This window comes from Nesoenas mayeri (genome assembly GCF_963082525.1).
Source record: "Nesoenas mayeri genome assembly, chromosome: 6".
Lineage (NCBI taxonomy): Eukaryota > Metazoa > Chordata > Aves > Columbiformes > Columbidae > Nesoenas > Nesoenas mayeri.
In genome coordinates this window covers 30,155,571-30,171,248 of record NC_137545.1, presented here as the reverse complement: position 1 = coordinate 30,171,248, position 15,678 = coordinate 30,155,571, and the positions used below count along the sequence as shown (strand labels likewise).

At 37.9% G+C, this 15,678-nt stretch overlaps 1 protein-coding gene across 1 annotated transcript in view; it reads left to right on the top strand.

Moving 5' to 3' along the window:
• The window catches only part of CNTNAP5 (contactin associated protein family member 5), a gene marked incomplete at its 5' end in the record, with an annotated part of 271,482 nt that overhangs the window by 68,443 nt on the left and 187,361 nt on the right, over nt 1-15,678 (top strand). Inside the window, 2 exons of the mRNA XM_080346433.1 lie at nt 1,280-1,390; nt 7,983-8,176. Of these exons, the coding sequence (XP_080202559.1) occupies nt 1,280-1,390; nt 7,983-8,176 (305 nt within the window). The remainder of the gene's footprint in view (nt 1-1,279; nt 1,391-7,982; nt 8,177-15,678) is intronic.

Below are 15,678 nucleotides of genomic sequence, written 5' to 3'. Positions count from 1 at the left end.
AAAGAACTGGAAAGAATTCTGTAATAAGTTTGCTTTTTTGAGATCCATCAGTCAATGCACTGATCTGAATTATATTGATCACATTGGTTTTTTGTATAGAGGTGTATTTTGATTATGAAATTATCTGGGCTTTCCTAGAGCGTCATTGTAGAAAGAAATGAGAAATATTCTAATGTAATCTAGTTCATTATGGGAAAGGTATCACCCAGTTTTGGAACAGTCTAAATTTTGTCATAACTATAAAGTAGCTTTTGCATATATTCCTTGTCTTTTGTAGTCCAGAAATATCATTAATGCATTACTTCTTCTCCACACACCCCGCTGCATCCTTGCAAATTGTATATTTATTCTGTGAGTGCGAGAACACTACGGTGCCTGAGATCCTGCTAACCTGCAGGACTTTTCCAGTAATTGGATCCATGTTTGCTCCATGGGAGATTCAATTAAAAATGAGAGGGTTTTATTATTTTGATTATTCCCTACTGAAACCCTGCACTATGTTCTTGAGTGTGTACGTGACAGCATTGTAATGAGCAAACTTACTTTACCTAATTCCATCCTTATTCAAATGTTATGGGCTCAGAAATTCAAGTTGAGTGTTAGGCTAGCCCATCTGTCCTCAGATGAGGATTGACAGTAAGAGGAGAGAGACATAACAGGCTATTCATTTAAGTGAACACCACTAATATGGCTGTGTATATGTGCGTGAGCTTGGGGAAGAAATTAAGGAAATGTTCAGGTTTTGAAATTGCAGTGCAGCACAGGGCTCTTGTGAAGCATGGGACAAGCTTTTACATGTTGCAGAAGGCCAGGTGGCACATCCCTGTCTGTTGCTTCCATGCAGAAGTATTAAGTTGTAACTCCTACATTAGGTGACCGCTCTGTGAAGAAACTTTACTGAACACAGCACCTGGGGTGCTCTCTGAAGTCTGCCAGAGCATCACCACATTCTTCCAGTGGCTTTTGCAACAGAAGTCATTACACACTTTAACTGGAGGGTAGATCATCAACTTCATTCTCTGAAAGGGAAACATTTTCAAGCTTTTCAAGTGTTCAGTGTCTTAACAACAGCTCCCATCCAGATGTCATCCCACCAGACTCATTCTGGAGGGTGAATTTCAGTCTTGCATGTGAATTCAAGCACAATCACAGAATGTGTGCTCTTTCTCCAGTCTCTGTCTACTAAGTAAAAAAATCGACGACCTTGAGATAGCACAAGTTGGCATATGTATTGCTCATGTGATGACCTCTGTATGTTTTGTTTTTTGCTTTTTTTTAGATAATTGTGATGATGCATTGGTATCTCCCTTACCTTCATCAGCCCTTACCAGTTCCTCTGAGCTCTTCAGTACTCACAGTCCCAGCTTTGCAAAGCTCAACAGGCGAGATGGTAAGGTTGCAGAATGAAATGCCTAAACTATTCTTTTTTAATCACATTTACAAGTTATATTTTTTTATACTGTTTGTATGCAATGCATTCAGAGACAAGTTGAATAGAGCTGGTAATTTATGTTTCTGTGAAAGCTCTATTTAGAAGCAATTCCTTCCTTTGTTATAGAAAACTTCTATTAAATGTGAAACTCTTAACCTCTCTTGTAGAAACATCCTGAAGGAAGTCCTGATGGTCTTTTTGTTTTTGAAGAGAGCTTCCATAATCTTTAGAACTTGAAGGTCATTAGGCTTCAGACCCTGTTCTCAAATACTGGTAGCAACTAGATGTTAGAGGGTCAGTGGAATTCAATGATTACACAACTTTGCAGAAATAATGAAAATGAATTAAGAAAACTTTGCAGGCATTTGCAGTTAAGAAAGTTTGAGGCCTGGATGATGAGTTCACACACAGGGTAAAACTATTAGGATCAAACTTGGTATGAGAAAAGAGAAGCTGTCCATACCTAGGACATTACTTGACACTGTTGCAAATTTGCGTTGCTGGCTCCCATCTTATTGCCAAGTTAGAGCCTCAGAAAGAGGAAAGCCCTATATTATCATGTTACATATGATTTTCGTTGTAAGAAGCACTAAAAAGTACACTACTACAAAGCAAATCAGAATTCTACTTAAACTTAATCTTTGTAACAGCTGTTTTAATCAAACATCATTTGATAAATCTACAGAAAGACAGTAAAAGGCTCTCTCTCAGATGCCTGGCACTAATTATAAGGAGTTCCTAGATCATTAGAGAAGTTTTAGATGTGAGTTGCTGTATCATATTTAACCTCTTGAACCAGGCTTCCTCAGCATGTGAAAGGTGGTATGGTAAACATCGAGCATAATATTTGAATTTGCCCTACCTTTGTCTCCAAGTGCTAGCAGGGACAGTGAATATATGTGCATACTTGATTTTGCAAATAGCTTTAATGACTAATTTTATCTGCAGAAAAGAGGAAGTCAACATTGTTGGAAGCTGAGCTTTGGCTGCACTGTATTTTAAAGTGATATTAACAACATCTAAAATAAATTGACAATGATTGCAATTTAAGGACAGAAAATTAAATAGGTCTTATTTAGTAGTGCTGCGGTAGTTTTACCATGTAGTGAGGTGTAAGGTATTCTAGGGGTTTTTTTTAAATATACAGTATTGCACCGGTAAGGTCCATGCCATATTTGAGCACAAGTCATGGGAACAAGAAGGTAGAATATTGAAACTGAGCCTTAAACAAGGAAACTGTTTCTGCAACTTTTATTTCATGTTTTTAAGGCTTACATGAAAACTGATGAGCTAAGCCCAACACTGACTTAAAAGCTAAATTGTACCTTGTTTAATTCTTTTGTTGCACAGACTTCTGTAGCAATGCACAGATGTAGTGATGGAATTCATCTGGGTAATTCATCTTGGGTTGGAGGAGCAAGCAGTGGTAGATGGTAGCTGCAAGAATGCTGGCTGGCACTTGGATGCAAAGAGTAGACATCTTTATAAGAAATAATGCTATCAAGGAGAGTGGCATGGCTTTCTAACAGTGTTGGAGTGTTTTCATGTGTTGGCTTAGCTTTGTTTGTAATTGATAAGACAGTGCTACAAGTAACAGTGCCTTAAGGTAGAAGACAGACGAATGTATTTATAAATATGAATGCAACAGGTGAAGATGAATTTATAAAACACAGTCCAGACCTACATCAGTACAAAGTTCTAATTCATCAAGTTGATTAAGTAACGTTAAGTAACATATAAGTAAAAGGCTGTTGTCTAAAAAAAAAAGGCCTGCAGCAGTGAAATGGGCCATTAAAAAAACCCACACAAGGTACACGTGACCAATGCTTTGTATGAACTGCTGAAAGTGTTCAATTAAAATGCTGACAAATCTGCACTGTTAATAATAAGGCAGTTAGGATAATTCTGATAAATATGATTCTGAGGTACAAAATATATTACTTACCCGTAAGAGGGATTAATCAGCTTTTTTGTTTACAGAAAATAAATAATGAAAACGAATAAGAAAATAGCTACAATCTGACTGTATCAACTGAGCTTTTTCAGTTTTCTATTAGCTCTCAGTCTGAGTAGTCAGTACAGGCAATTATGTATGGGAATATAAAACATATATAATGTCAAAAGGAATTTGTTTTATGGCCAGGAAGTGTTTGATCTGGGCATTAAAGTAAAATTCTGCAGCAGGGAAGCACTTAGTTGCAGCAGGAAGTCCAAGAGTTTGTAGCATAATATAAAGCTAGTTGAGCTGTTTGTAAGGCACTGTAGGGTGGAAACAAGTATTTCCTTTGCTTCGTATTAATAAACTACAAATAAGTATGGGCATCCTGAGCAGCCCTGTGGAACATCAAGAAGCATTGACTGTATAACACTGGGCTTAAGTGCAATTTTTAGAATAATTATGGCCAAATGTACAAATGGTTTGAAAAAGTAAAAAAGGATTTGATCATATTTCTTGGAGTCATACGGGTCTCCAACTGTGAAACCATCTGATCTTTGTTCTCTTCACATTTCTAACATTACGATTTGTTGCCATGGTGGATATGAGCCGTGTATCAGGTTCCTGTGGCACTGTTTCTCCCCTAGGACATTTTCTCCATACCATGTTCAACCTCTCCCCTGAAGTGATCTACAGAAAATGTGAAATGTGTGAACTATGAGGACTGATGATGTAACCTTTTCACAATGTGCAGACTCCTATCAATGCCAATGGGAATCTGCTGGGCAGAATCAGGAAATTGTATGGCCCTCAGACATGACGTTGTAAAGTGCCAAGCATATGTTGACTTTGTTGAACATCCTCTCTCTCCTGTTTTCTTGTGAGAGAGTCTATGTTGCATCATCATACCTCAGTCTTTTCCAGATTACTTAAAAGCAAAGGTATTGATCCGATGGGTGTAATCAGAGCCACATTTTGTCTGTTCTCTGTTTATGTCACACTATTAATAAAAGATTTACAGTCCTCTTCAATTTCCTTGTGCCCAAATGCAGGAAAAAGGTGTCAGGGTTATGCTTGTACCTGCTCAAAGGAGTTGATGTCCTGTAACTATGATGTTTTTGGTAGCCTTTGCTGTTGCTTTTTAGAGCCTTTGCAATCTAAGTTCTTGTCTCTTGTCCTGGACCTGCCCTGATGAACATTTCCCAGGGTGAACACTACTAGTGGACAGAGGAACAAAAGGCTTTAAAAGACTTGCTATACTTCAGTTGTGCTTTTTTGCTACTTACTAAAAAAAGTATGGGATGGGGAGTGACACACTATAAGGTATGATAGGCATAAAAGAAACATGCAGACACAGGTTGCACTGGAAAAATATGCCAGTATTTTTTTTTTTTTCTGGCACTCACAGCAGTATTTGGTGAGGATTTGGGATACTGACTAAAGTAAGCAGAAGATATATGTTTGCATAATCCTTTAGTAGCAAAAGTGAGAGTGGTTCAGTGGGAAAAGCTTCAGTTGTACTCTCCATCACTCAGCCAACACAGCTTTGCTGTTGCAGGAATTTTACCTGCCTTGTTTACAAGTTAGCAGAGTTACTGTCCATCTGTGGAAATGGTAATGGTGGAAGGTTTGGGAAAAAGAAACACTGAGGGCTTTTTCCCGTGGGAAGGTGTATGAAGCAGCTGCTGTTCTGTAAAGACGTGGTCTGTAACCGATAACATCTCTATTGCAAGACCAGGTTCTGGAGAGGTGATGCTATGAGCAGGTATCACTGCTGTGTCATGCAGTGTTTACATCTAAAGAGTGACATCCCCAACAGACAAATGTGCTCATGTGAAAAGATATTCCTTGTAATCTGCAATTTGAGAGCTCAAGCTCACCACCTATCTTCCATACTTCCTTTCAGCGTGTATCGTTTGTTTGACTTTGAAAATACAAACCTGTTGTGCCATGCTCAAACTGGAAAAGAGCAGTACAGAGTAAAGCAAATGACTTTTGTGGAAAGCATATCACCTTTTTTGCATAAACTGCATAGTGTAGATGCTAGTTATGATGTCTAACCAACTATACGAAAAAGTACCTGTGGTAATGAGCTTGACTTAAGGACTTATATATAACTTGAACAGAGAAAGCAATTTTTGTGGGGTTTTTTTAAATAGTAAACTCATCAAACAAATTACTTAAGTGATTTTCCTCCATCTAGTCAGTGCTATTTATGTTGTAGAAAGACTGATTGAAGAGACAATGGAGGAAAGATTAAAGCGCCCATATTTTAATATTTACTGAAAACTTCCAGAATTAGCTCTCTGGAGTGCTGAAGGGAACAACAGTGTGCCACAGACCTTCCAGAAGTTTTGAACTGAATTTATATGTCCCGCCAGTTCCTGGAATAAAACTACTGTTGTGTTCAGGGTCTACTTCAGGTATTGCATATTACAAGTCAAAGGAAGGTTTCCTTTGTCTCCCATGTACATTAATCACTATTCCATGCAAGTGAAACATGCTACTTGTTGTCTTTGAACACAGGTATATAGTTTGTATCTTGAAAGCCAGACAGAAATATTCTTTACATGGCATTTAAAATTTAAAAAGAAAAAAGGGGAGGGGGAGGGAGAAGAAACATTTTTAGGATTTTTAACAGGAAGTGCTGTAGTCTAATATAAGCTACATATAAGTATGGAGTTAAAAGAGAAATATGAAGTAGTCAAACAAGTACTGAGTGATGAAGTTCCTAATATTCTCATTAGATTTTTCATGACATGCTCATAGGGGAGAACATTCGATTTCAGGCAGGTAAAATAATTACAATGATGAAGACTATATTGAAAAATATAAAATGGCATTAGCTAGCAGTATATATTAGTTTGTTTATAAACTGTTTTCCCCAGAGAGTTCTGGTAGAGAAGTGAAGACTGACTCATCTAGGGGAGATGGGCTGATAGTCAATTCTGAACATAGAATAAACACACTTCTGTTTCAGAGATTGGGACTAAATCCCATCTTAATGAACTATAAATAATAATGAAAATTGTAATGCCTATTTTTAGACAAAGGAATTTCACTTCTGAGTCATAAAATACCATGTGGTCCAGGAAAATCAAGAAAATTTTTAAGGTGCAAAGTTATTGAAATTGAGTTCTTTGACATAAACCACATTTATTGATCTTTCAATTCAGTTCACTTCAATAAACTCTTCATGAAGCAGCTTTGAGAGAGATCAGTTAATAAGATTAAAATATTAAGGTAAATCCAGCTATTTGTAACCAAAGTTTAGTGATTTTTTTTTTTTCTTTGGAAATGCATGTTTGGAATTATTATTGTAGTTTTAATGAGGAATTTTTAATGCTTTACTCTCAACTCTATATTTCCTCCTTTCCTTCCCAATGTGATTGTGTTCACTGTAATTACACAGAAGTGCTTCTGTAAACTTCACTGATAATGGCAAAACAAACAAGATGATGAGTTGCAGAAACAGTGACAGCCTGAAAATTTGCTGCTTTGGATACTTTGTCAATGGTTTCTGTGTTGTTGTTGTTTTTTGGTTTTTTTTTTCATGGCTGCATTGTTTGCTTGTTGGTAAGGCTGAAGTGAATGCTTGGGTGTATTTGGAGAATGTGTGTAAGTAGAAAGGAGTTAAAAGAAAATAAACATAGCCTGTAATTCAAGTGTGTAAATGAAAACAAGGTAACGTAAAATAATTTATCCCAGTCTGGAAGAATTTGCTTCTTAACCATACGCTCACATTTATTGTAGAGTAAAGCGGTGGAAGTCAAGCAGTGGTTGTACTTCTATATTTCATTGGCTTGGTGTTACCACGAGCCTGTTTAACCTCTAAAAGGATTCAAGGGATGATAAATATCTTTACTTTTAAAGGACAAACTCTAGTTACAACCTATCAGCTTCCGTGTGATCATGACTTCTGAACTCTCCATTCTTCAATGGACAAGCGAATCCTGGAAGTGGATAATTTGCAACTAGATTCTTTTATTATGAAGATCTCTTTTGTTCTCTTGTTTAAGATTAAAAACATGTTCACTTAAGAAGCATCTTGTGTAAAGAAGAGACTACTTTCCAGGGTGAAGGCAGTTCTTTTACTTGTTCAATTAAATGGTCTCTTGCTTTACAACATATTATTTGAAGAGTATTTACAACCTGTAATTAAACTGTTCTTTCAAATGCTTAATAGGGTGCAAATCAAGATAACTAACGTTTTTGCATGTCTTTCAAAACATAACAAAAAAAAAAAAAGAAAATGTCAAAGCAAATTAGAAGTTAGAAATGAGCTTTCTCAGATTTGCACAAGGCTGAGAGGAGGGGATAGATAAAAATATATTTTTTTTTGTGACTGAGGATATGCCAACCTCACTGACATTTATCCATCTGACAAATGTTAGATTTCCTTAAAATTTCTTAGAAATTCAAAACTCCTTGTGAACTTTAGGTTACCTAAAAACCTTACAGAAGCACATACCATGTAGCATGTTTCTGAATACAAAATATGAACAAACATCTGTATGTTGAAGAAGTAGACTGCTTTGTGAAGACCTGAAATAATAACTTAGTTCTTTTGCAAGTATAAATTTGTTATTATTTACTTTATCCAATCTCTTCTAGGAGCTGGTGGCTGGTCCCCACTGGACTCAAATGAGCAGCAGTGGCTGCAGGTTGATCTGGGAGACCGAGTGGAGATTGTCGCAGTCGCTACCCAGGGCAGGTATGGGAGCTCAGACTGGGTGACCAGCTACACGCTGATGTTCAGTGATACCGGCCGCAACTGGAGACAGTACAGACAAGACGACACCGTCTGGGTAGGTCTGAATTGCAGATGCTTTTGCCCCCAGATCTTTCTGATTTGGGATCATTTTGCTATTTGGAGAAATTTCTTCATTTTCAGATTGGAAGAGTGCTGTTGTGGTGAGAGGGCAGACCTAAGTGACTGTATAGGGTGTTCTGATCTAAATGTGTTATGTCACTGTGTAATACAAGATTAGGGCCTCAGGACTATATTGTTTTTTGGACTATGAGGATGCTCGGGGCACTCAAAATGACCTGCACACTTCTGTGTCAAGTTGGCTTTGATTCAGGCACACCAGGGTAAATGGGGCTAATCACCTACATACTTCCTCCAGAAAACATGGAAATTAGCTCTGCATGTTATCCATGCTTGCTGGCCAGGACAACAAAGCTCATGCTGGGGAAGGTGGGTGGTTAATTGCTCCTGGGCTGAAGAAGGCTGGAGCTGCAGCATGAGGTGTGGGGTAATTTAGCAGATACACTAAACGTGCTCAAGGCTTTTCCTAAAATTTTAATGCAGACTTGATACTTGCTGTGTCATAAGTTCAAAGTGTGGCAATGCCAGGTGCTGTGGGTAGGATTATACATGGTAGCATGCCACTTTAGGGGTGGATGGAGAAGTTTTAAAGTCTTCCTTTCATATGGTAAATGTGAATTGTTAGTGAATTGTTAACAAGCAGTAGCACCCTCTCTGTTCAATATTCTCTAGTTCAGAGGATTGATAGCCCTGGTAGCACGACAGTATGTGGTGGTAAATGAAACATAATCTTTATGAAAAGAGAAGGGAATGTTTTAAGGGTGACCTAGCAGACTTTTGGTTTTGTCTTCAATTTTTCTTTGGTTAACACCTTGGTTAAATTCTGTATTGCAAAAAGAGATTTTGCTTCCAGAGCATAATGACTACAAATGAGGGGAGTTGTGGTGCAGCAAGAAGAGGGGGAGAAGGGCTGCTTAATTTTTTTCCTGAGCATGTTGCAAGCAGTGGGGATGCATATACAGGGAAGATAACTCCTGTGGTTTTAAGATCCGTTGTTAACTGCCGCTATCTTTGTTTTACCGTGGTTTGATTTAGGAAAAGCTAATGAAATCCTTCTTCCTTTAGAAAGGCAACTTTGGCCCAAAGATGGTCATAAAGCTGTCAAGTGGGACTCTGATTCACTTGTCACTTATAAAGTTATATTATTCTGTCTTTACTCCAGATATTTATATTTTTTTTCTTTCCTCTCCCTTTTATGTTTAAAATGAGTGGAATTTCATTCTAGGCTGAACATAGTGATCATTTAACCTGGCTCTTGACTTCCACCCTTGGGACTCAGAAATCCAGAACCGAGATGTTTTTACAGATTTGGTATAATCAAGTGCTTCCTTCCCTGGAAATATTATTGTGCCTTGTTCAAACTTTACATTAAGATAAATTAATTTTTAGTTACATATCTAACTTTTCAGTCCTTTCCTTTTAGGAAATCCATGTTTTTTTTATTTTCTTTTGTAAATTTTTCTTCTTAAGGTGAATTATGAAAAGACAACATGTAGAATTTACTATAGCAAATCTTCATGCGCTAAGGATACAATTTTTTGAGTTTCTGATCTGGCACCTAACATTGTGCACAAGAATAAGAACAAGCCTAACAGGTGTTTACCAGGGAATTAGGATTCATGAAGAACCTGGACTCTCATGCTTTACTAAGTGATCAGGCAGGAAGGTGATTCAGAGCAGACCCTGAGCCAAGTTCTAAAGCTTCAGTAGATCCAGAAGGTTCCTCCCCAAGAGGTAATTTTTGTATGCTTTTCTAATGGAAATTGCCATAGGCTGCAATGTATGTGTTTGTATTTAATGAAGGAAAAATGAAGTAGAATTTGGATTAGGAAAAGGTAACACTGGGGGAAGAATTTGGATATTTTTCCCCTCACATTAGTTTCTATAAGTCACACTACCTATGCAAGCCAGTCCAGAAGAACAATTTGCTCCACATCCCCAGGCAGAAGGCTTGAAGAGATTGTTAGGATGCATCGCCAAACTTTGCTGTTGGAAGTATCTGACAGTGAAAATCTGAAGTGGGCTCATTTATGTTTCATTAGGCTCTGCAGTCCACCCAAACTGGCAAGTCTCATTAACACATAGGAGCTTGTATGCCTGCCCATGGAATTAATGAAGATCAAGAATTCCTTCTGTACAATTTTTATTCTAACTAAAGAGAAAGTTGATTCTTTTTTTTTTCTTTTTTTTTTTTCCTTGCACTTTTGGATTTGTTTCACTGAATTAAATTAGATCTTCAGAGCCATTCAGAACACAAATCAGAATGCCAAAGAGGTTTTCAGAAGCATGTATAGAATTATAATTTCAAATTTTGAAGTGCTTCTGTTTTATTGGCAGTAATCCTTTCTTTAGGCTTTTTTTCTACCTAAGAAGAAAAACAGAAGTGTGCTGTTCAGCTGTATGTTGAAAATTTCTCTATACAAGGCACGAAATGGAGAGAAGCACACCATGCTGCTTGTCCTAAACATCTGGGCTGTTCACTGGCTGTAAGGGAAGTTCTGCATTGCACATGTCTCAGGAAGAATTGTTGTCCTTGGTTTAAGGGAGTGGACCATTTCAGAGGGAAAAGAAAGTGGCACCCTAGGGTAGCCTCCACTGTCACAATCTGTGACACTGTACCAATCTGTCACAAGATCGGGAATTTCAACCTTAGAAATCTGTATCCCTTTTTTTTATTGCAGAGTGGGAGTAAGGGGGGCAGGATGGTCTGTCAAATGAGGATTCAAGGTAGGAGTCTCCTATGCCAAAAGGTGGCAAGTTGCCAGGTTACCTCTCATCCACAGGGAGTGGAGGTATTACAATCTAGGTTATTGTGGAAAATATACCTCTTATGGTTGAGTGGGAAATGCGTCCTCTCCCCCCCAAGCTCCCCCAACTCCAGGCTTTAACTTGTAAGCTTTTAGCTTTTTTCCTCTGTCTTTAGGATAGGGTTTTACTACTCTCTATGTCCCTCAGGACTTTGATCTTTTTAAATCTCCTTTTTAAATTTCTGTGTATAACTAGAAGCCTACCTACTTTATTGCTTTTTCTTTCAGAAAGCTGTGCTGTTCCTAACTGAAGAGGTGGTCAACACTGACTCACAGCTCAGATGGGGCTGCAAAATCTAAATCATTACCTGAAGATCATTAGCTAGCATCTGCTGTATCAGTATAAAATATTGATATGCACTGGACTTGTCAGGTTCACTGATATATCTCCTACTTTAGTAAAACTAACTGGAAGTTTGTGCTTTGATGTATGGATATCACTGAATGTCTTGAACCAGCTGTTCATTGGTGACAACTTATCAGTCATTTACGGCTATTGAAAGGGGAGATTACATATCATTATAAGGGACCTAGGTAGTCTGGTGAATTTCTTTCTTTGTTCAAAGGCAAGTTAACTGTGTGCAGAGCCATTTGACAGAATGATGATAAACTGAATTGCTGAAAAGAGGGGTGTAAGGAATGCCTGTGCTTCAAGGCAAGCATTTGATTTCAAGTAGAAATTTGAGGTTTCCAGCAAAGGAAAACAAAGTCTTAAATTACTTCTCCAATACGTCTGTTAAACTAAAACTGGCAGAAATCCCCAATCTCTATTCAAACAAAGTCAGATTTGAACGGCAATTTCTCACAGCCTTTCCTTGCTGCCTGTCATGGTCCATTGGACACATTTGGTGGAGACAGCAGGAGGGCAGTAGCTCCTTTCATAGTCCCTCGGTAAGTCTACCCGGATGAAACTTTTCCTAGTCATGTCTTCACAAGTGTCTGCTCCATATTGCAAGTGGTTCTCCTGAGGAGTTGTTTCCAGTTATCTAGGTACAGGTTTTGTCCATCTATCTGGCATGTGTCCGTCAGTGCATCAGAGACCTAGGTACATAAATTCTTTATGGGGCTGCTGATAAGATTTATGTTTGCACACCAGTATGTATGACATATCACTAGTAAAAATCCCTTTCTCTTTATAGAGATTACAAGGCTTATTATCCTCCTCTCATGGCATGTATACAGCTCCCATCAACTTCACCATTAATGAGGACTGCATAGACACAAGGAGAATCGGAAAACCTCTTATGTTTTCACTCAGCCTGTGTTTATGATGTTAGTAAATTCTGCAGCTGGAGTTGAAGGCAAGACAGATTAGCCATTTAAAACCAATTTTCCAACCCCATTTGTATTTAAATAATCTTGTTACAAAAGGATGCTGTGGTTCAGAGCAAACTAGACTTATATTTTCAGTATGGATAAATCAGTTGTGTGTGGACATACTAGCTATTGATTGGGAGACATAAAACATAAATCTTATTACTTGTAACAAGTGAATGATTTTTCAGTGTTTTTAAGTGTTGAATAATTCAGAATTTACTTTACCTGCATACATACTACAGAGTGTGTATTACTGGTACAAAAGTGTGGGCTGTGATACAATGCTATTTCATTTTAGACAGCAAATTGTATGCTATCTGTACTAGAAAAATACTTTACAAAGCTGAAAAATACACTTATGCAGGAAGACACAAAGGAAAGGGGAGGGAGCAGGTATAGATGTATGCAGCAAAAGGAGAAAAGAAGTGTTCTTTAGGCAAAGTTTTGAAAGGGGAAGGTGAAGTTGTGGAAATGGAGATAAAAGGAAGACTGACCTGACAGTGGCAGAGAAAGGTCTTACATTAGAACAATAAATATATGAAGAAAGGGAATGAAGGGGAAAAATGACATAAACAGAAAGGAGATACTTCATAATGTGCAAACACATGCACATACTTTCACAAGTTAAGTTTGGAGCTGACTGTTACTTGGTGAAGCTTCTTGTACATCTGCTGTCAACTGCATACGGAAGGCAGAAGATAATTTCACATGAAAGGGGGACTGTGAGCCCTAACCCCAAAGCTGGATCACAAGATAGGAAGTACATCTCTGGTGTTGGACCATGACACCTGGGTCATGCAAGGTACAGAGCAGAGTTGGCCTCATGGACAAGTGCCACTATGTCAGTGCCACTTTGTGCAGGTGTCAGGGTGCTGTGTGAGGGCTGGAGAGGTGACAGGGGGCTAAGTATGCATGAGGAATACACAGTTCTCAGGGAAGCAGGAAAAGTATTTAATAGAGGTGATAAAGATCACTTGCATCCTCTTTCCTCAGGAAAATTCTTGTTTTCATGTGTGAGCTTTGCTGAACCAGAAGTTTTTCTAATGAAATCTAGAGGAGGGTCACTCTTAATTGGCTTATAAATCTATAGGAGTGCTGTAAACTTTCCCATTTCCACTGTAGCTGGATAATGATTGTGGAACAGTTTTGGTGAGTTAATTATAGTGAACATAGTTAGAATATTAATCTTCTTGTCAGATTTATAGTTGTGCTAATTTATTCTAAAGCATCTTTTAGCTCATAGTCCTAATGCCCTCCGAGCAAGGCCAGAGCAAAATTCTACCTGTAGCGATAAGAACTCCTGCATTGTTTGTGTGGATTAGAGAATGAGTTTCTGCTTGTCTTGTTATAATGCTTCCCACTGTACTAGTATTCAGATCTATTTAATCTTCCCTGTGAACAGTAATTATTGCCAGGCAAATAGGTGTTAAACAGTAAGTATCTATGGATTATTTTTTCCTATCAGCTTTGCTCTAAAAAAAAAAAAAAAAAAAAGCCAATTGCTACTTTCTAGTAGGAATGAAGGAACCTATTGAGTCTTGCTGCAGGGAAACAAGGTTTTTCAGAAGGTTTTATTGCTTTTCCTGCAAAAGCTATATTATTACAGGTTTTGAAGAGGTAACCATTACCCATTTGTAGTATTTAAGACTGTTCTGATTTAAGACTGCCTGATTCCAAGATGTTGTTTAGGTGCTAATAATTTGCTTCTAATTCTGGTTTAGCTTACTGAGCTGGCTGTGAACCTGAGTGTGTTCTCAGGAAATCTGTCTTTCTTTATGTGGTCAGGGCAGCTGTCCCACGGGGAGGACAATTCAAAGTCGCCGTATATCTGTTTTTGTTAAGTGCAGTTCGTATGGATTTATGCCTGAATAAAATGGATGTACTTGGATTGCAAATTACCCTTTAGTGTTGAGATACTTGAGTTAGCCTTAAGCTAACTGAATTTTGTATAAATTCTTTGACCTTACAATGTGGTTTTATAGTTGGTTAACTGTAAAGTGATATTAAGGTAGAGTCTAGAGAATTTAATGTTGACATTAACATGATATCCATCACTAATATCTTCAGTAATTCTCCATGCTTGGTATTTGGCAGCAATTCACCCTGACCCAGGAAACTGGGAAGAACCATGGTTATCTGCAGTCTGTGCCATAGTCATTGACCTCTTAGTTTTATTCCTTTGCACTTTGTCTGAAATTTAACTTTTGTGTAGTTGCACAGGAAGGCTATGAAATGTTCTTTGATTTCTCATTCCTACATCCCAGATGTAGATCTTGTACCATCTTGTCTCTCCACTGCTTCATGTTACCTATGGGGGCTAAAGGGTATGACTCTGTACTTAATGGACTGAAGTGCAGAGTGGTTGGCATGGTTCTGTTTCGTGAAGTTTGTCCCTAAAACATAACATGTCTTCCAACTATCTCCAGCAGATTTGTCTGCTACAGCCAGAACATTATTGCTTTCCCTTCCAGGCATCTACTAAGAGATTAAATATTAGTGGCTGAATGGCTAATGTGGAAAACAGTGGACGTTTCCTCTCAGATAGAGGATTTTAGCCAGAAACTCCTTTATATCAGTATCAGCTTTCATTATTCTTGTTTGTAAATCGTGTTCTATGGTATGTGAAGATATAAATAGGTGCCTTTACAAATTATAAATAAATATGGAACAAATAGGGCTTTAATCTATTTGTGGTTTCACCTCTGGTGAGCAAATGATCATTTGCAAATGGACTAAAATGAGAAAGCGGTGTAGAGCAAAGAACAAATGTTAAAGCTGTTTTGCTAAAGGAAAAATGCATCATTAATTTGTTCGTAGCAAACAATTTACTAAGATTAGCAAAATAAAAATGTCTCAGGGATAAGCACTAAAGCTGATCCACCCACAACTGAAAACCATTCTGAAACAATAATAGTTAGATTGACTGTGGTGCTGCAGAGAGAAGTTTCCTGACTCCTGAATTTGCTTCCACATCCACAGATACTGAAACAAGAAAGAATCTTTACAGAATGCAATATGCAAATATTTTTCTTCCACAGTTTCCTAGTGAAGCCTGTACTAATTTCCATAGTCCTTCTGGGTCATATTAATCAGGATTGAGTGGCTTCTGGGGTTGGTAATGAGATCTGGAGTTTTTATCATCTTAAAAAGCCTGTTCAAATTGAATGATTCTAACATAAACAGCTCATTTGTATTTTGTGCTGCTGAGCATTCTGGTAGCAGCCAGATCAATGGCTAAATGCACAAGAAGAAACATGCAATATCCTTGGGACTTGTTTGTGCAGGGTCCTTACTAGGAAGATGATGGGGAGCTTTTGAGGCATTTGCTCATGCAGTATGTGGGGACAGGAATGTT